Source organism: Notolabrus celidotus, chromosome 7 (assembly GCF_009762535.1).
Source record: "Notolabrus celidotus isolate fNotCel1 chromosome 7, fNotCel1.pri, whole genome shotgun sequence".
In the NCBI taxonomy this organism is placed as follows: Eukaryota; Metazoa; Chordata; class Actinopteri; order Labriformes; family Labridae; genus Notolabrus; species Notolabrus celidotus.
This window is the reverse complement of record NC_048278.1, coordinates 1,615,771-1,636,372: the sequence shown is the minus strand read 5'-3', so window position 1 is coordinate 1,636,372 and position 20,602 is coordinate 1,615,771. Positions and strand designations below refer to the sequence as shown.

Sequence of the window (20,602 nt, the reverse complement as noted above, 5' to 3'; positions counted from 1 at the left end):
CCAAACCGGTCATGCTGGAGGATGCTGCAGGCAGTAGAACGTTCTCCACGGCGTCTCCAGACTCTGTCACGTCTGTCACATGTGCTCAGTGTGAACCTGCTCTCATCCGTGAAGAGCACAGGGCGCCAATGGCAAATCTACCAATCCTGGTGTTCTTTGGCAAATGCCAATCGGCATGCACGGTGTTGGGCTGTGAGCACAGGCCCCACTTGTGGACGTCTGGCCCTCATACCACCCTCATGGAGTCTGTTTCTCACAGTTTGAGCAGAAACATGCACATTAGTGGCCTGCTGGAGGTCATTTTGTAGGGCTCTGGCAGTGCTCCTCCTGTTCCTCCTTCCCCAAAGAGCAGATGGCGGTCCTGCTAGTGGGTTGTTGTCCTCCTACGGCCCCATTCATGTCTCCTGGTGTACTGGCCTGTCTCCTGGTATCTCCTCCATGCTCTTGACACTGTGCAGGGAAACACAGCTAATTTTCTTGCCACAGCATGCATTGATGTGCCACCCTGGATGAGCTGAACTACCTGAGCAACTTCTGTGGGTTGCAGACACCGCCCCATGCTACCTCTAGGGCACTGAGGGCACTGGTAAAATGCAAAAGTGACCAAAAATCAGGCAGAAAGGATGAGGACAGGGAAATGGTCTGTGGCCTCCACCTGCAGAACCATTCCTTTATAGGGATTGTCTTGCTAATTGCCTCTCATTTCTATCTGTTTACACTATCGTGGTGAAATATTGTGACTATGTTACGCTTGAACTCGGTTACCACTTATGAACTGGTGATTCAGATAAAATGGATAGTTTGTGAAAAGCCTGACTGAAGGTGAGGGTCCCTAACATGATGTCCTGTCTGCGCCCCTCTCCAAACTAAGACTATACTTTCAGGGATCATTTCTATAGTTTCTAACTCATGAAATGTGTTTCTAAAGTGTTTGGTCTCGCTAACCACGATGAAGAGTCGTGATGTTCCCTTCTGAGCGTGAAGCGGGCAGAGAGTAATGATTCAGTTCATATGTTCTCTGTCATTGATGATCGTTCATTGCTTCCTTGTGGAGCTCTGAGGAAGGGGACATGATCAGAGTGGTTTCTGGATGATGTCAAAATAAAAGTCCATTGCTCATCATTAAGTCATTAGGTCCATTGTTTTATCAAAAATTGCATAACATTGCATGACAAACAAAAGTAGTAATTTTGTTTGAAATGAAACATTCAAATACAATCCTCTCATTAGTTTTTTGCCTTTCTTTGTTCCCACATGGCTCCTATTACGACGGTGTATTAGGGCCACGATGAGTAAAAAAAGGGGGGGGAAATGTTCGAGAAAAAAACTTAAAAAATTTGAGTTTACAAAGTTGCAAATCTATGAGAAATGAAACTCGAAATTTTAGAGTTTTTAAAGTTGTACATTTTCAAGAAAAAACTCAATATTTCTGAGATTATAAAGTCGTAGGGGACATGATCAGAGTGGTTTCTGGATAATTTCAAAATACACTGCTCAAAAAAATAAAGGGAACACTTAAACAACCCATCCTAGATCAGGATTAATGAAATATTCCTGTTGAAAATCTTTATTCATTACAAAGTGGAATGTGTTGAGAACCAAATAACCTAAAAATGATCAATGGAAATGAACATCCCTAACCTATGGAGGTCTGGATTCAGAATCATACTCAAAATCAAAGTGGAAAATCAGATCACAGACTGATCCAACTTCTGTGGAAATTCCTCAAGACAATTCAAAATGAGGCTCAGTAGTGTGTGTGGCCTCCACGTGCCTGTATACACTCCCTACAACGTCTGGGCATGCTCCTGATGAGACAACAGATTTTCTCCTGAGAGATCTCCTCCCAGACCTGGATCAGGGCATCAATCATCTCCTGGACAGTCTGTGGTGCGACGTGGCGTCGGTGGATGGAAGGACACGATGCCCCAGAGGTGCTCTATTGGATTCAGGTCTGGGGAATAGGCAGGCCAGTCCATAACATCAATGTCTTCATCATGGAGGGACTGCCTACAAGGAACCCAGGACCCACTGTACTAGAATATGGTCTTACAATGGGTCTGAGGATCTCATCCCAGTACTTAATGGCAGTCAGGGTACCTCTGGCTAGCACATGGAGGTCTGTGCGGCCATCCAAGGATATGCCTCCCCAAACCATCACTGACCCACCACCAAACCGGTCATGCTGAAGATGTTGCAGGCAGTAGAACGTTCTCCACGGCGTCTCCAGACTCTGTCACGTCTGTCACGTGCTCAGTGTGAACCTGCTCTCATCTGTGAAGAGCACAGGGCGCCAATGGCAAATCTACCAATCCTGGTGTTCTTTGGCAAATGCCAATCGGCATGCACGGTGTTGGGCTGTGAGCACAGACCCCACTTGTGGACGTCTGGCCCTCATACCACCCTCATGGAGTCTGTTTCTCACAGTTTGAGCAGAAACATGCACATTAGTGGCCTGCTGGAGGTCATTTTGTAGGGCTCTGGCAGTGCTCCTCCTGTTCCTCCTTCCCCAAAGAGCAGATAGCGGTCCTGCTGCTGGGTTGTTGTCCTCCTACGGCCCCGTTCATGTCTCCTGGTGTACTGGCCTGTCTCCTGGAATCTCCTCCATGCTCTTGACACTGCGCAGGGAAACACAGCAAATTTTCATGCCACAGCATGCATTGATGTGCCACCCTGGATGAGCTGCACTACCTGAGCAACTTCTGTGGGTTGCAGACACCGCCCCATGCTACCTCTAGTAGTGAGGGCTCTGGTAAAATGCAAAAGTGACCAAAAATCAGGCAGAAAGGATGAGGACAGGGAAATGGTCTGTGGCCTCCACCTGCAGAACCATTCCTTTATAGGGATTGTCTTGCTAATTGCCTCTCATTTCTATCTGTTTACACTATCGTGGTGAAATATTGTGACTATGTTACGCTTGAACTCGGTGACTGCTTATGAACTGGTGATTCAGATAAAAGGGATAGTTTGTGAAAAGCCTGACTGAAGGTGAGGGTCCCTAACATGACGTCCTGTCTGCGCCCCTCTCCAAACTAAGACTATACTTTCAGGGATCATTTCTATAGTTTCTAACTCATGAAATGTGTTTCTAAAGTGTTTGGTCTCGCTAACCACGATGAAGAGTCGTGATGTTCCCTTCTGAGCGTGAAGCGGGCAGAGAATAATGATTCAGTTCATATGTTCTCTGTCATTGATGATCGTTCATTGCTTCCTTGTGGAGCTCTGAGGAAGGGGACATGATCAGAGTGGTTTCCGGAAGATGTCAAAATAAAAGTCCAATGCTCATCATTCTGCCATTAGGTGCACAGTTTTATCAAAAATTGCATAATTTAATTGCATGGAAGGTTATCACCAAAACTAGTCATTTTATTTTAAATGAAACATTTAAATATGACCCTTTCGTTAATTTTTCGTCTATCTGTGTTGCCACATGGCTCCTACTCTTAGGGGTTGTTGACAACTTATTAACAAAGTATCAGTAGCAGCAGGTTGATTCATAACACCACAGGAAACATCAATGTCCATATAGGTAAGTCGAGTTTCTGGAGACTAGTTAAATCAAATTGAAGCAGCATTTCATCAATTAAATTTTTTAAGTTTTATTTCTCAAAAGCAAGTATAAATCACAGTACAATTGCATACAATATTTTTTTTGTTTTTATGAACTTCCAAAAAAACCCTCCTGAGAAACTGTTGCAGTCAGAAGGATAAGTAGAAATATATAAATATAATGAATACAGTGACAGCGACCAGAAGAATAATAACCACAGTAACAGTCAACAGGTTTGAAATAATCAAATCAAATCAAGTAGTTCACATGTAGACGGAACTGATCTTAGTTGGAGTGTTTCTGTCAGGAGCAGAAAGAACGACGGACAGTCGGGCCAAAATATCATGAAACCTTCAAAAAAACACATTTTAAGTACATGAAGGGACATCGTAGTTTTGTCGTTAATGTCATTTGTGTCGTCAATTATAAACAGTTAGCTCTTTTGTCATTCTTTATCTGGTGAAAATATACGACTTTGTATGAATATATATTAAATAGCGCTCTGGAGTTTGTGATTTCAGTCGCAATGCATTATGGGAAGTCTGTCACGATCATCACACTTTTATCTGTAGTATCACTTTACACTATCGTGGTGAAATATTGTGACTATGTTACGCTTGAACTCGGTTACTGCTTATGAACTGGTGATTCAGATAAAATGGATAGTTTGTGAAAAGCCTGACTGAAGGTGAGGGTCCCTAACATGACGTCCTGTCTGCGCCCCTCTCCAAACTAAGACTATACTTTCAGGGATCATTTCTATAGTTTCTAACTCATGAAATGTGTTTCTAAAGTGTTTGGTCTCGCTAACCACGATGAAGAGTCGTGATGTTCCCTTCTGAGCGTGAAGCGGGCAGAGAATAATGATTCAGTTCATATGTTCTCTGTCATTGATGATCGTTCATTGCTTCCTTGTGGAGCTCTGAGGAAGGGGACATGATCAGAGTGGTTTCTGGATAATGTCAAACTACACTGCTTTAAAAAATAAAGGGAACACTTAAACAACCCATCCTAGATCACGATTAATGAAATATTCCAGTTGAAAATCTTCATTCATTACAAAGTGGAATGTGTTGAGAACCAAATAACATAAAAATGATCAATGGAAATCAAAATCATTAACCCATGGAGGTGTGGATTCAGAATCATACTCAAAATCAAAGTGGAAAATCAGATCACAGGCTGATCCAACTTCTGTGGAAATTCCTCAAGACAATTCAAAATGAGGCTCAGTAGTGTGTGTGGCCTCCACGTGCCTGTATACACTCCCTACAATATCTGGGCATGCTCCTGATGAGACAACAGATTTTCTCCTGAGGGATCTCCTCCCAGACCTGGATCAGGGCATCAATCATCTCCTGGACAGTCTGTGGTGCGACGTGGCGTCGGTGGATGGAAGGACACGATGCCCCAGAGGTGCTCTATTGGATTCAGGTCTGGGGAATAGGCAGGCCAGTCCATAACATCAATGTCTTCATCATGGAGGGACTGCTGACAAGGAACCCAGGACCCACTGTACTAGAATATGGTCTTACAATGGGTCTGAGGATCTCATCCCAGTACTTAATGGCAGTCAGGGTACCTCTGGCTAGCACATGGAGGTCTGTGCGGCCATCCAAGGATATGCCTCCCCAAACTATCACTGACCCACCGCCAAACCGGTCATGCTGGAGGATGCTGCAGGCAGCAGAACGTTCTCCACGGCGTCTCCAGACTCTGTCTCGTCTGTCACGTGCTCAGTGTGAACCTGCTCTCATCCGTGAAGAGCACAGGGCGCCAATGGCAAATCTACCAATCCTGGTGTTCTTTGGCAAATGCCAATCGGCATGCACAGTGTTGGGCTGTGAGCACAGGCCCCACTTGTGGACGTCTGGCCCTCATACCACCCTCATGGAGTCTGTTTCTCACAGTTTGAGCAGAAACATGCACATTAGTGGCCTGCTGGAGGTCATTTTGTAGGGCTCTGGCAGTGCTCCGCCTGTTCCTCCTTGCACAAAGAGCAGATAGCGGTCCTGCTGCTGGGTTGTTGTCCTCCTACGGCCCCCTCCATGTCTCCTGGTGTACTGGCCTGTCTCCTGGTATCTCCTCCATGCTCTTGACACTGTGCAGGGAAACACAGCAAATTTTCTTGCCACAGCGTGCATTGATGTGCCACCCTGGATGAGCTGCACTACCTGAGCAACTTCTGTGGGTTGCAGACACCGCCCCATGCTACCTCTAGTGGTGAGGGCTCTGGTAAAATGCAAAAGTGACCAAAAATTCGGCAGAAAGGATGAGGACAGGGAAATGGTCTGTGGCCTCCATCTGCAGAACCATTCCTTTATAGGGGTTGTCTTGCTAATTGCCTCTCATTTCTATCTGTTTACACTATCGTGGTGAAATATTGTGACTATGTTACGCTTGAACTCGGTTACTGCTTATGAACTGGTGATTCAGATAAAATGGATAGTTTGTGAAAAGCCTGACTGAAGGTGAGGGTCCCTAACATGACGTTCTGTCTGCGCCCCTCTCCAAACTAAGACTATACTTTCAGGGATCATTTCTATAGTTTCTAACTCATGAAATGTGTTTCTAAAGTGTTTGGTCTCGCTAACCACGATGAAGAGTCGTGATGTTCCCTTCTGAGCGTGAAGCGGGCAGAGAACAATGATTCAGTTCATATGTTCTCTGTCATTGATGATCGTTCATTGCTTCCTTGTGGAGCTCTGAGGAAGGGGACATGATCAGAGTGGTTTCTGGATGATGTCAAAATAAAAGTCCAATGCTTATCATTAAGTCATTAGGTTCATTGTTTTATCATAAATTGCATAATTTACCAATCTTGGAAAATAATCACCAGAAATGGGAATTTTATTTTAAATGAGACATTTAAATACGACCCTTTTGTTAGTTTTCTGTCTTTCTGTGTTCCCACATGGCTCCCACTGTTAGGGGTTGTTGACAACTAATTAACAAAGCATCAGTAGCAGCAGGTTGATTCAAAACACCACAGGAAACATCAATGTCCATATAGGTAAGTGGAGTTTCTGGAGACTAGTTAAATTAAATTGAAGCAGCATTTATTTAATTCATTTTTTAAGTTTTATTTCTCAAAAGCAAGTATAAATCACAGGACAATGGTATACAATGTTTTTTTTAGTTTTTATGAACTTCCAAAAAACCCTCCTGAGAAACTGTTGCAGTCAGAAGGATAAGTAGAAATATATAAATATAATGAATACAGTGACAGCGACCAGAAGAATAATAACCACAGTAACAGTCAACAGGTTTGAAATAATCAAATCAAATCAAGTAGTTCACATGTAGACAGAACTGATCTTAGTTGGAGTGTTTCTGTCAGGAGCAGAAAGAATGACGGACAGTCGGGCCAAAATATCATGAAACCTTCAAAAAACACATTTTAAGTTCATGAAGGGACATCGTAGTTTTGTCGTTAATGTCATTTGTGTCGTCAATTATAAACAGTTAGCTCTTTTGTCATTCTTTGTCTGGTGAAAATATACGACTATGTATGAATATATATTAAATAGCGCTCTGGAGTTTGTGATTTCAGTCGCAATGCATTGTGGGAAGTCTGTCACGATCATCACACTTTTATCTGTAGTATCACTTTACACTATCGTGGTGAAATATTGTGACTATGTTACGCTTGAACTCGGTTACTGCTTATGAACTGGTGATTCAGATAAAATGGATAGTTTGTGAAAAGCCTGACTGAAGGTGAGGGTCCCTAACATGACGTCCTGTCTGCGCCCCTCTCCAAACTAAGACTATACTTTCAGGGATCATTTCTATAGTTTCTAACTCATGAAATGTGTTTCTAAAGTGTTTGGTCTCGCTAACCACGATGAAGAGTCGTGATGTTCCCTTCTGAGCGTGAAGCGGGCAGAGAATAATGATTCAGTTCATATGTTCTCTGTCATTGATGATCGTTCATTGCTTCCTTGTGGAGCTCTGAGGAAGGGGACATGATCAGAGTGGTTTCTGGATGATGTCAAAATACACTGCTTTAAAAAATAAAGGGAACACTTAAACAACTCATCCTAGATCACCATTAATGAAATATTCCAGTTGAAAATCTTCATTCATTACAAAGTGGAATGTGTCGAGAACCAAATAACATAAAAATGATCAATGGAAATCAAAATCCTTAACCCATGGAGGTGTGGATTCAGAATCATACTCAAAATCAAAGTGGAAAATCAGATCACAGGCTGATCCAACTTCTGTGGAAATTCCTCAAGACAATTCAAAATGAGGCTCAGAAGTGTGTGTGGCCTCCACGTGCCTGTATACACTCCCTACAATATCTGGGCATGCTCCTGATGAGACAACAGATTTTCTCCTGAGGGATCTCCTCCCAGACCTGGATCAGGGCATCAATCATCTCCTGGACAGTCTGTGGTGCGACGTGGCGTCGGTGGATGGAAGGACACGATGCCCCAGAAGTGCTCTATTGGATTCAGGTCTGGGGAATAGGCAGGCCAGTCCATAACATCAATGCCTTCATCATGGAGGGACTGCTGACAAGGAACCCAGGACCCACTGTACTAGAATATGGTCTTACAATGGGTCTGAGGATCTCATCCCAGTACTTAATGGCAGTCAGGGTACCTCTGGCTAGCACATGGAGGTCTGTGCGGCCATCCAAGGATATGCCTCCCCAAACCATCACTGACCCACCGCCAAACCGGTCATGCTGGAGGATGTTGCAGGCAGCAGAACGTTCTCCACGGCGTCTCCAGACTCTGTCTCGTCTGTCACGTGCTCAGTGTGAACCTGCTCTCATCCGTGAAGAGCACAGGGCGCCAATGGCAAATCTACCAATCCTGGTGTTCTTTGGCAAATGCCAATCGGCATGCACAGTGTTGGGCTGTGAGCACAGACCCCACTTGTGGACGTCTGGCCCTCATACCACCCTCATGGAGTCTGTTTCTCACAGTTTGAGCAGAAACATGCACATTAGTGGCCTGCTGGAGGTCATTTTGTAGGGCTCTGGCAGTGCTCCTCCTGTTCCTCCTTCCCCAAAGAGCAGATCGCGGTCCTGCTAGTGGGTTGTTGTCCTCCTACGGCCCCATTCATGTCTCCTGGTGTACTGGCCTGTCTCCTGGTATCTCCTCCATGCTCTTGACACTGTGCAGGGAAACACAGCTAATTTTCTTGCCACAGCATGCATTGATGTGCCACCCTGGATGAGCTGAACTACCTGAGCAACTTCTCTGGGTTGCAGACACCGCCCCATGCTACCTCTAGGGCACTGAGGGCACTGGTAAAATGCAAAAGTGACCAAAAATCAGGCAGAAAGGATGAGGACAGGGAAATGGTCTGTGGCCTCCACCTGCAGAACCATTCCTTTATAGGGATTGTCTTGCTAATTGCCTCTCATTTCTATCTGTTTACGCTATCGTGGTGAAATATTGTGACTATGTTACGCTTGAACTCGGTTACTGCTTATGAACTGGTGATTCAGATAAAATGGATAGTTTGTGAAAAGCCTGACTGAAGGTGAGGGTCCCTAACATGACGTCCTGTCTGCGCCCCTCTCCAAACTAAGACTATACTTTCAGGGATCATTTCTATAGTTTCTAACTCATGAAATGTGTTTCTAAAGTGTTTGGTCTCGCTAACCACGATGAAGAGTCGTGATGTTCCCTTCTGAGCGTGAAGCGGGCAGAGAATAATGATTCAGTTCATATGTTCTCTGTCATTGATGATCGTTCATTGCTTCCTTGTGGAGCTCTGAGGAAGGGGACATGATCAGAGTGGTTTCTGGATGATGTCAAAATAAAAGTCCATTGCTCATCATTAAGTCATTAGGTCCATTGTTTTATCAAAAATTGCATAACATTGCATGACAAACAAAAGTAGTAATTTTGTTTGAAATGAAACATTCAAATACAATCCTCTTGTTAGTTTTTTGCCTTTCTTTGTTCCCACATGGCTCCTATTACGACGGTGTATTAGGGCCACGATGAGAAAAAAAAGGGGGGGGGGGAAATGTTCGAGGAAAAAACTTAAAAAATTTGAGTTTACAAAGTTGCAAATCTATGAGAAATGAAACTCGAAATTTTCGAGTTTTTAAAGTTGTAAATTTTCGAGAAAAAACTCAACATTTCTGAGATTATAAAGTCGTAGGGGACATGATCAGAGTGGTTTCTGGATGATGTCAAAATACACTGCTTTAAAAAATAAAGGGAACACTTAAACAACCCATCCTAGATCAGGATTAATGAAATATTCCAGTTGAAAATCTTTATTCATTACAAAGTGGAATGTGTTGAGAACCAAATAACCTAAAAATGATCAATGGAAATGAACATCCCTAACCTATGGAGGTCTGGATTCAGAATCATACTCAAAATCAAAGTGGAAAATCAGATCACAGGCTGATCCAACTTCTGTGGAAATTCCTCAAGACAATTCAAAATGAGGCTCAGAAGTGTGTGTGGCCTCCACGTGCCTGTATACACTCCCTACAATGTCTGGGCACGCTCCTGATGAGACAACAGATTTTATCCTGAGGAATTTCCTCCCAGACCTGGATCAGGGCATCAATCATCTCCTGGACAGTCTGTGGTGCGACGTGGCGTCGGTGGATGGAAGGACACGATGCCCCAGAGGTGCTCTATTGGATTCAGGTCTGGGGAATAGGCAGGCCAGTCCATAACATCAATGCCTTCATCATGGAGGGACTGCTGACAAGGAACCCAGGACCCACTGTACTAGAATATGGTCTTACAATGGGTCTGAGAATGTCATCCCAGTACTTAATGGCAGTCAGGGTACCTTTGGCTAGCACATGGAGGTCTGTGCGGCCATCCAAGGATATGCCTCCACAAACCATCACTGACCCACCGCCAAACCGGTCATGCTGGAGGATGTTGCAGGCAGCAGAACGTTCTCCACGGCGTTTCCAGACTCTGTCACGTCTGTCACATATGCTGAGTGTGAACCTGCTCTCATCTGTGAAGCGTACAGGGCACCAATGGCGAATCTACCAATCCTGGTGTTCTTTGGCAAATGCCAATCGGCATGCACGGTGTTGGGCTGTGAGCACAGGCCCCACTTGTGGACGTCTGGCCCTCATACCACCCTCATGGAGTCTGTTTCTCACTGTTTGAGCAGAAACATGCACATTAGTGGCCTGCTGGAGGTCATTTTGTAGGGCTCTGGCAGTGCTCCGCCTGTTCCTCCTTGCACAAACAAGTAGATAGCGGTCCTGCTGCTGGGTTGTTGTCCTCCTACGGCCCCCTTGGCACAGCATGCACTGATGTGCTACCCTGGATGAGCTGCACTACCTGAGCAACTTCTGTGGGTTGCAGACACCGCCACATGCTACCTCTAGTGGTGAGGGCACTGGTAAAATGCAAAAGTGACGAAAAATCAGGCAGAAAGGATGAGGACAGGGAAATGGTCTGTGGCCTCCACCTGCAGAACCATTCCTTTATAGGGGTTGACTTGCTAATTGCCTCTCATTTCCGACTGTTGTCTGTTCCATTTACACAACAGCAGGCGAAATGGATTCACAATCAGTGTTGCTTCCTAACTGGACAGGTTGATATCCCAGAAGTGTGATTGATTTGGAGTTACATTGTAATTTAAGTTTTCCCTTTATTTTTTTGAGCAGTGTATATTAAATAGTGCTCTGGAGTTTGTGATTTGAGTCGCAATGCATTGTGGGAATTCTGTCACAATCATCACACTTTTATCTGTAGTATCACTTTACACTATCGTGGTGAAATATTGTGACTATGTTACGTTTGAACTCGGTTACTGCTTATGAACTGGTGATTCAGATAAAATGGATAGTTTGTGAAAAGCCTGACTGAAGGTGAGGGTCCCTAACATGACGTCCTGTCTGCGCCCCTCTCCAAACTAAGACTATACTTTCAGGGATCATTTCTATAGTTTCTAACTCATGAAATGTGTTTCTAAAGTGTTTGGTCTCGCTAACCACGATGAAGAGTCGTGATGTTCCCTTCTGAGCGTGAAGCGGGCAGAGAATAATGATTCAGTTCATATGTTCTCTGTCATTGATGATCGTTCATTGCTTCCTCGTGGAGCTCTGAGGAAGGGGACATGATCAGAGTGGTTTCTGGAGGATGTCAAAATAAAAGTCCATTTCTCATTATTGAGTCATTAGGTGCGTAGTTTAAAAAAAAAATGCATGATTTACTTGCATAGAAAAGTATCCCTAAAAGTAGTAATTTTATTTATATTGAAACATGCAAATAGGATATTAAATATAATAATCTGCCGATCTCAAATAATGGCAGTAGCAGCCAACATGTCTGAAATAATACAATTAAAATTAAAATTAAATTAAATTAAATCTGTAAAAACTAACAAACGTGTGAAGTAACATTTAATCACTCCAAGGGACATGGGGGCGTAAGTCATTGGAACTTTTTTGGGAGTTGCAGGCTGAAAAGTTTGGAAACTCCTGTTCTAGTCCGTTACAGTCATAAATATTTCATTAGTAGGTAGTAGATCAAGTAACTGGGGGACTCTAGGTAGTAGATAAAGTAACTGGGGGACTCTTATCAGTATATCGTCTAACATAGATTATCCTCCTGCTCTAAGCCTGCAAATGTGACCCTGCACTGCAAGATTTGGATTGAAGGCATGAAAGTAACAGCAACGAGTATTTTCTGTGCTGCAAAAGAAAAACTTATTTTGGAAATAGAAGCCCAACCGCACCTTCCACTTCTTTATGAGTTGATGAATGAGAAGTTGAAGAGACTGTGAATCATCTATTAGGAATCCTAAGTATTTATGAGACGATACAGGCTCAACCACATCCCCCTGAGAGGTAGCAATGGATGGCAGTTGGACTGGCTTTGTCTTTAACTTTGTAAACACCATGAGAACTCATGAAAGGTGGGGCAATGAAAAGAATCCAGCCTAGCTTTGGTAGAATGTATTAAATAGTCTTTAATAATAATAATTCATAGAATTTATATAGCGCTTTTCTTAATACTCAAAGTAGCTTTACAAAAAATAAAAGTAAAAATAAAACAGAACAAGGACAGAGGTTGGGCGGGGGTAGAGGTCGTGTATTGTATGCTTTTTCGAACAGGTAGGTCTTGAGGTGGTTTTTAAATGACTGAAGTGAGTCAGAGTTTCAGATGTGTGGAGGGAGAGTGTTCCAGAGAGCCAGGGCAGCGATGGCAAAGGCTCTGTCCCCTTGTATTGACTTACACGCCCTCCTATGAGCCAACCACACTTTTAGTTTGACGAGAAGGTTTTGATTTTATTTAATGGCACACTTGGTTGACAAAAAAAATGAAAGACACAGATCATTGAAAACAAAAGCAAGGATTGGGTTCTTCAGTGAACATAAAAAAATAAGTTATATTATTACGAACTGTTCACTGAAGATATGTAAATGATCAAAGCACTTTACCATTTTATATTAAAAAATAAAACAAATCATTTGAGACAACTTCAAAAATACTGCAAATGTCCCTGTTTGGTTTTGATCTACCTCCCCAAGATTTAAAGAGAGTGGTACATGCCTTTATTACTTCTAGGCTTGATTATTGTAATTCTTTGACGTGTCGTCTATTCAGCGCCTGCAGCTTGCTCAAAATGCTGCAGCTCGTCTCCTGACTGGCAGGAAAAAGAGGGAGCACATCACACCTGTGCTGCATGCTCTCCACTGGCTCCCAGTCCATTAAATATAAAATTGCACTTTGAACGTACAAGGCCCTAAATGGATCGGCACCATCCTGCTGGCCGATATCCTTTATGTTCATAACCCAGCTCGGGCACTGAGGTCAACAGACCAGCTGCTCCTGGATGTGCCTAAAACATGGCTTAAAACCCGGGGAGACTGAGCCTTTGCAGCAGCGGCCCCCAAGCTCTGGATGGCTTGGCACTCCAATGACGATCGGCCCCAACTGTTGAATGTTTTAAATCTTTGGTGACGACCGGAATTAATTTAAAGTGGAATGAACGTATACATGATCCAGGAATTATTCAATTCAGATTTAAAATCAGAATAAACCAGACACTTACATCGGATTTAAGTTTAATTCAGATTGGTTATTTTCATTCTGAATTACGTGTTTACATGGTCATTTTTAATCTTTTTAAAGAGGATTAAATTTTTATTCTGAATTAAAGAGGAATTAAAAGTCTCATGTAAACGTAGCCACTGGTTGTTTTTAAATGTGCTATATAAAAAAAGTTGACTTGACTTGTTTTATTTTGAAAACACCGCAAGAACAGGAAGTTGCGCGCTACGTAAACCTGCGACGTGACGTCATACGTAAATAAGTTGATGAAGCCTTTCTCGAAAGGTTGTTGTTTTTCCGTCAGAGCATATTATCCAGCGCTGCAGTGATATTAATGGATGTATACATGTTGTAAGGAGTTATCGGAGAGCGGATTATCGTCTGACTGACACATAAGCAGCGTCACGAACCTGAAGAGAAAGCCTCGAGTACATAACAAACAGAAGCGTCACCGTGTCACAGCTAACAGGAGTTAGCTCCTCAAACCTCCTCAAATCTACAAACCTGCTCTCACTTTCTCTTCCGTTTCGTCTGGGCTCGGTTTATTAAGAGGATTCTGTCAACACGTTCAGGTAGTGGTCTCTCCAGGAGAGGATGAACTGGCTTTTCCCCCTGTCCAAAGGCTCCGGACCGCTCCCTCCTCTGAACAGCCTCCAGCAACAAAGACAGCGGCAGATCGAGTCTCTGAAGGCGGCTCACCCCAGGTAACGACCCCGGCCACGACCAGACACCAGACCAGGGCCACGACCCGAAACAGGACCAGAAACCAGACCAGGGGGCTGCTCAGAGGCTTTTTAACATTAACACACAACAGTTATTATTGACATGTTGTCTGACTACACCACATAGCTAATGTTTACCTAGCTTAACCAGCACCTTTGCTCACATGTTAGCCTCATTAGAGATATTTGACTGAGTGAAACCACATCTGTTGTTTAAAAGCGTCCCAGTGTTTCTTACTTATGTCTTCTCTCCTCTTATCATAACACTAAGCTAACCAGCCAGCTAGCTGTATGTGGTTTAGCTCTCTTGCTAACCAAGTGGCCGCTTCAGAGTCTATTTTTAGGCTTGATGACACGAGTTGAAGTCGGCCTGCCTGGTCCTGTGATGGCTCTTGTGTTTGTGACGCCAACCTGTCACGCTTTTATTAGCAGGAGGAGTCTGCCCGCGGAGATTAAAGTATTAGCCTCTCCAGTACATTGTTGTCTTGTACAGTCTGTCTGCTGGGTTAGACAGTGGAAGACAAACAAAACACTGAGTGAGTTACAAAGTGATGAGACTGTCTTTCCTACTGCTCATGTGGATGCAGAGGTCACCAAGGCAAACATTGACATGCTGTGGTCATATCTGTTCTCATGTGCTCACAGCATGACATTTGGTCTAGAGAGAGAGCTCATGAGAGGAACGTTTACACTGAGATAGTTCATGTGACTATTACCTCATCTTTAAAATGTATTTTTTACATTATTTTTGACTAGTGCCTGGTTGTAATGTGTCTCAGCTGTCAAACCATAGTTGTATGAGATCTGAAAGCTGCTCTCTTTCTGCCACTATTTAATCAAACACTTCCATAATAACATTCCAGATAATATTAGAAAGCTTAAGCAGAGGGTGACGATAACATAGGTGTGACTGAGTTTCAAAAAACCTGAGATTTCTGCAGCGACAGAGAGTTATGGGTCTCTCTATTCTGTAAAGGGGGGACTATTCAAATAATTCAACAATCAACAAATAGTAAGCAGTGATTATCGAATAGTACTTTTGCTTGAAATGCCCAATCCTACTTGAAAATACATTGAGGTTGGTGGGAAGCAGAGTTCTCTTGTAAAGCAGCCTTCAACATAGTGTATGGTAGGGATAAATGACTGGTTTGAAAGGTATACAGCCACAGAAATCTGACATAGGTTTTTGGAAGAATATCACTATTATTAATCATTGAACACCTTAGTCTATCCAACCTCAGGTATCCAAACAAACTCTCACCCAGGAGACCTGAGTAGATTAAGCTGGCATGTATACATTGAGTATCTCTTATACTTCACACATCTTTATTCAAGGGTATGTCTTCGAGGGTCTCTTAATGAATGATGTGTCCTGATCATATCCTCGTATTTCAGCGCCCAGATCTTAACACCTCTGTGTTTTTGTCCTTCAGCCTCGCAGAGATCCAGAAAGATGTGGAGTACAGAATACCATTCACAGTCAACAATTCCACCATCAGCGTCAATGTGTGAGTTCATCTTTGCTCCTACAGTAACCAGAGGCATCACACAGACACAAGAACTTGATCATCTTATTTGCTTTAGACTCTGAGAGGAAATACAAGACGAGCCGGAAGAGGCACTCGCAACTAAAACACACATTGACCTATTTAAATGTTGTAGGACTTTTAGTAACATTTACCACCTTAGGCCGTATATTGTTTAAACGCTGAAAGCTCAGAGGATAAGGGCAAGTCTGTAAAGGTAAAAAAGTATATTAAAGTTCACTGTAACATCAAATATATATGCAGCCCTAACTGTACAGTGTATCATGTGTTTTGAAGTAATAAAAGCTGAAATTAACACTCTCTCTCTCTTCTCCCTCCTGCAGTCTGCTGCCTCCTCAGTTCCCCCAGGAGAAACCTGTCGTTAGCGTCTACCCGCCTGTTGGTCATCATCTAGTAGACGGCAATAATGGCACCATGATCACGAGCCCGCTCATCTCTAATGTATGAAGTAGTTTACTTTCCTTAACTGTGCTTTTGTTTTTGTACATCCTATTGTTATACAGTGAAAAGTGTAATTATGGTGACATGATGAGGGATTTTATAAGTAGTAGAGGTGAGCAAACATTGTGCAGACTGCTGACACAGATACATATTCTCTCTCTGTGCATTAACTGGTTTAAATGATAACTTTATTTTACATCTGTGTTTAAAATCCAGTAAAGAAATCCTGTCACAGGGACGTGAGTCATTGCTAACATCTGCATTCCAAGTAATCAAATCTTATAACAGACTAAAAGTGATACTGAAAGACATTGTTAATAGGTGGTTTCCACAGCTTAACAGTTTGGTTTCAGGCCCATGCCAGTCATAAAAAACATGGTGATGACTCTAAGAAAAGATTCTGATATGATGTCCTAAGTCCAGACTCTGCGTTTGGCCAGAATGACGAGGGTTTACATGTTACAGAGCTTTTTGTTAAGGCTGTAGCAGTTATTTCATAATTATGTAGGTTTCTCATCAGGGTTAATGACCAAACATTCAATGACATTCTAGCCCCTCTCTCATATTGATAACAAACCAGAATAAGTGCTAGTTAAGGTTTTGTTAACCTGCATGCACCAAAATCCAAGCACAACAAACAGGGTTTATTTAAATCTGTATCTACTGGCTCTTCACTGGATTCAATTGTTTGGCTGATAAAGATGTCATTGAGCAAAATAGGGGTGCAACGGATCAAAAAACTCACGGTTCGGATCGTATCACGGTTTTGAGTCACGGATTGGATCATTTTTGCATCATCAAAAAAAAAAGAAAGAGGACAAGACAGATATAACTTTGTCCTCCATTTACTTTGTAAAACACTTGTGAATTTTTGTCCATTAAATAAAAACAAAATTCAACTCAAAATGTACTGCATGTGCAAAGCACCCTATCTGTGGGCCCAGTCCTGCCTCATTCACTGCATTTCATGGCAAGGCAAGTGAAGGAGCAGAGGAACTTCAAAAGTTTCACTCCATTCTTCTTTCATTTGCTGATTTTCACCGTCCACTTTTCTTTGAGCTGCAAACTGAACAAACAGTTTTCGTGCATTCTAGGGTCCTACAGTTGGCAAAGTGCCAATTTTCGAACTGCTCCATAAACAAAAGTGAAAGTTAAAAATTGCACTCGCAGCATTGGACTCTAAGTGACCCAGTGACAGCCTGTCTGCGTATCTTTGACATGGAGACAAGTCCGGGTAAACACACAGTGACCCGACCAAAACACAGAGTGAAGGAATAACAGTTCAGGGGCCACGAATAGGCGGCTGGATGCGGCCCGCTGGCCGCCTATTAAGGGCCTCTGGTCTAGTGGGTGCGCGACAGAATTTAATAACATGGCTCAAGCACATTCAGCATTCAGTGTATTTAACAGGGAAAACAAAAGACTAACAAGATGCAGGAGGGTTTTCAAGTTCCTCTGCTCCTTCACTTGTCATGACTACCACTGCGCTTGACGAGTGAGTGTGGATTGAACATGTGGTCATCGCGTGAACACGCGCATTTTTAATTTTTTTCATCATCCAATCCGCGGACCATGTCCACGAACCTTGGAGAGGCATCCGTACGGATCACGGCTCAACGATGATCCGTGGCACCACTAGAGCAAAATGTCCAGAGGGGAAGAGTGCCAAATAAATAGCAACCATGTTGTCCCAAATATAAGACCCTTTTTAAAAAAAGAATATATATAGATATATATATTTGGGCATTGTGGCCTTTAATGGACAGGTCAGCTGAAGAGAGACCAGAAATACAGGGAGCAGCGAGTGGGGGAGGACATGCAGTAAATGGCCGGGGCCGGGACTGGAACCCGTGGCTGCTTCAAAGAGGACTATGGCCTTTGTACATGGGCTGCATGCTTAGACCGCTAGGCCAACTGCGCCCCAAATATAAGACCTGTAAAGTAGGATCCTCTTGTATTTGGGGTTTACACTTCTTTATTTTTATTTTTTTTAAGTTATATTTTTTGGCCTTTTTGCCTTTATTTGATAGGACAGCTGAAGAGAGACAGGAAACGTGGGGAGTAGAGAGTGGGGGAAGACATGCAGGAAAAGGTCGACCGGCCAGGAATCGAACCAGCGACCCCTGCGATGAGGACTGTAGCCTCTGTACGTGGGGCGCTTAGACCGCTAGGCCACCAGCGCCCCGGGGTTTACACTTTTTTACAAAACGACATTGACGGCATTGAAGCTTAATGGATCCTTCTTTTACCTTCACCCACATCACGTGAACCAATCGTAGGATGACGTAGGGTCGGTGTTTCTGCGTTTGTTTTCTGTAAGTGGGGTCATTCTCAGTCTACTTATTTTCTTCTTGTTGCATGTGTTGCAGTTTGGGATGCACTCAGACTTAGGAAAAGTCATCCAGAGTTTGTTGGACGAGTTCTGGAAAAGTCCTCCTGCCTTGATGTCCTCTGGAACTGCTGGCTTTCCATAGTGAGTCTCATGTGATGGCCATGCACACTTGTCTCTCATTAGTCAGAGAATGGCCAGTCAATCTGATTCACTGAAGTAATGAAGATGTTTGTTTCCTTTGTTGAATAATCTCCTCTCTTCTCATGAACACTACAGCAGTATGTACAAACCCTCCGGCATGGCTCCTTACCCCACTCAGGCTTACCACTACCCTCGCCATGTGGGCCCCGGGCACACGCCGCCTGCTGGTCCAGGCCCAGCTCCGTCTCAAGCTCCCATGCCTCACTCAGGGGTCGACAGCGGCTACGGGCCCCCTCGAGCTCCTGCACCGTATGGCCTGATTTCTGACCTGCCACTGCCGGTTCCCACTGGAGACGGACAGGTACTGAAAACATGGATTAAGGCTGACAGAGTGCAAACCTATGAGTGCAAAGTTTGTATAAAATTGATTAAAAGTAAGCATGACCCTGGAAACTGCTTCATGTGATGAAACACAGTGAAGCTGTCCACGGATCATGTGACAGTTTGCAAAACATCTGCTTCACAATCTTTCTTAAGACATCAAGAATGAGCAATGAACTCTAATGGACTTGATTTTTCAGCCCTGAAAAGCACTCTAACGAAAAGAGTCTGGATCATTAAATAATTTGATGTCTCTGTTTTAGGCTGGACTGAATGGACACATGTACAAGATGCCTGAGATCCCTGAATCGTTCCCTGAACTCAGTGACTTAAAGTAAAGTATCCTTAACTTAACTTTTATTTTGTACTGAAAGAAATGTTTTAAATTTCTGCTCCACATTAATTCTGTCCTCTGTCCTCTGTCACAGTCTGACCCAGCTGTCCAGCATGTCTGAAAACGAGGACCTGTTGCTGGAATTCTTTGTGAGTTTACCGCAACTCAAACAGGTCACCAACGACAAAGAGGAGCTCGTCAACAGTATAGTGGACATTGCGAGTAAGTTTCCAATCTGCCTGTACACAGAGAGTCTTTATGGTCTGTCATGAAGAAGACATTCATATGAAACATGTAAGCTGATACTCTTTGTGTCTCCTCCAGAGAAAAACCTTCAGATGGAGCCGCAGCTGGAAGCAAAAAGACAAGAAATGCTTTACAAGGTGGGTTGATACACCTCTGCCTCTTTTCTCTCTCTCTCTCTCTCTCTCTCTCTCTCTCTCAACAGACACAACAAACACATTCATGCTTTTGTCTAGCAGCTCATCATGTGTTTTGGTTTGTTGACAGTACGAACAGCTGACTCAGATGAAGTCTGCCTTCGAAACAAGAATGCAGAGACAGCATGAGCTCAGTGAGGTGAGAGGCTGCACTCGTTCACACAAACATGTTCCTGACAGTCCTGTATGTTTCTGTTTCTCACATCTGTGTCTGTGTCCTCCTCTAGAGCTGCAGCCTTAGTACCTTACAGGCCCGACTAAAGGTCTCGGCCCACCAGGCTGAGGAGGAGTCGGAGGTGACAGCGGAAAACTTCCTGGAGGGACGCACGGACATCGATGAGTTCCTGACCAGCTTCATGGAGAAAAGAACGGTGAGTGGTCACGATGCACTGGTGGATATGACGGCCAAATTCCACCAGATCCATGTCCGGTTCGTCTCCGATCCGTCACAGCACCAGATCTGATAGGTTTCTATTCTACTCAATGTTAACTTCCACTGGATCCGCTCCGTTGCGTCCCGGCTGCGTCTCTGATCCAGCAGGTCGGAGTCCTCCAGATCAGATACACAAGACTTCTATTTTTGCCAAATGCCGGAGCACGACGCATCAATCTCAACAGAGCAGATGGAGCGGGACAGGAAGTCAGGTTTCACCAAAACAAAATGAAAACACCCGGTTAATTTTCAGAATAAAACA

General features: G+C 43.6%; 1 protein-coding gene and 7 non-coding genes across 10 annotated transcripts in view; all 8 read left to right on the top strand.

The window, feature by feature from the left end:
• vps37a (VPS37A subunit of ESCRT-I) overlaps positions 1-20,602 on the top strand; it is a 31,707-nt gene that overhangs the window by 8,663 nt on the left and 2,442 nt on the right. The window contains exons 1-10 of one of the 3 annotated variants that reach the window (XM_034687666.1): positions 13,826-14,273; positions 15,725-15,799; positions 16,162-16,279; positions 18,649-18,752; positions 18,888-19,113; positions 19,397-19,467; positions 19,562-19,689; positions 19,792-19,850; positions 19,978-20,046; positions 20,135-20,278. In XM_034687666.1, coding sequence (XP_034543557.1) covers positions 14,164-14,273; positions 15,725-15,799; positions 16,162-16,279; positions 18,649-18,752; positions 18,888-19,113; positions 19,397-19,467; positions 19,562-19,689; positions 19,792-19,850; positions 19,978-20,046; positions 20,135-20,278 — 1,104 coding nt within the window. In that variant the 5' untranslated portion in view covers positions 13,826-14,163. Of the gene's footprint in view, positions 1-13,825; positions 14,274-15,724; positions 15,800-16,161; positions 16,280-18,648; positions 18,753-18,887; positions 19,114-19,396; positions 19,468-19,561; positions 19,690-19,791; positions 19,851-19,977; positions 20,047-20,134; positions 20,279-20,602 lie in introns of those variants that run through there. The other 2 variants (XM_034687667.1, XM_034687668.1) reach the window with 2 other exon arrangements.
• Positions 869-1,084, top strand: LOC117816702. The gene has a single exon (XR_004631998.1). It is a non-coding gene; the product is annotated as a small nucleolar RNA U3 (small nucleolar RNA).
• LOC117816698 lies at positions 3,035-3,250 on the top strand. The gene has a single exon (XR_004631994.1). It is a non-coding gene; the product is annotated as a small nucleolar RNA U3 (small nucleolar RNA).
• On the top strand, positions 4,285-4,500 carry LOC117816714. The gene has a single exon (XR_004632009.1). It is a non-coding gene; the product is annotated as a small nucleolar RNA U3 (small nucleolar RNA).
• LOC117816697 lies at positions 6,068-6,283 on the top strand. The gene has a single exon (XR_004631993.1). It is a non-coding gene; the product is annotated as a small nucleolar RNA U3 (small nucleolar RNA).
• On the top strand, positions 7,317-7,532 carry LOC117816713. Its single transcript, XR_004632008.1, has one exon. It is a non-coding gene; the product is annotated as a small nucleolar RNA U3 (small nucleolar RNA).
• On the top strand, positions 9,102-9,317 carry LOC117816712. The gene has a single exon (XR_004632007.1). It is a non-coding gene; the product is annotated as a small nucleolar RNA U3 (small nucleolar RNA).
• Positions 11,428-11,643, top strand: LOC117816701. The gene has a single exon (XR_004631997.1). It is a non-coding gene; the product is annotated as a small nucleolar RNA U3 (small nucleolar RNA).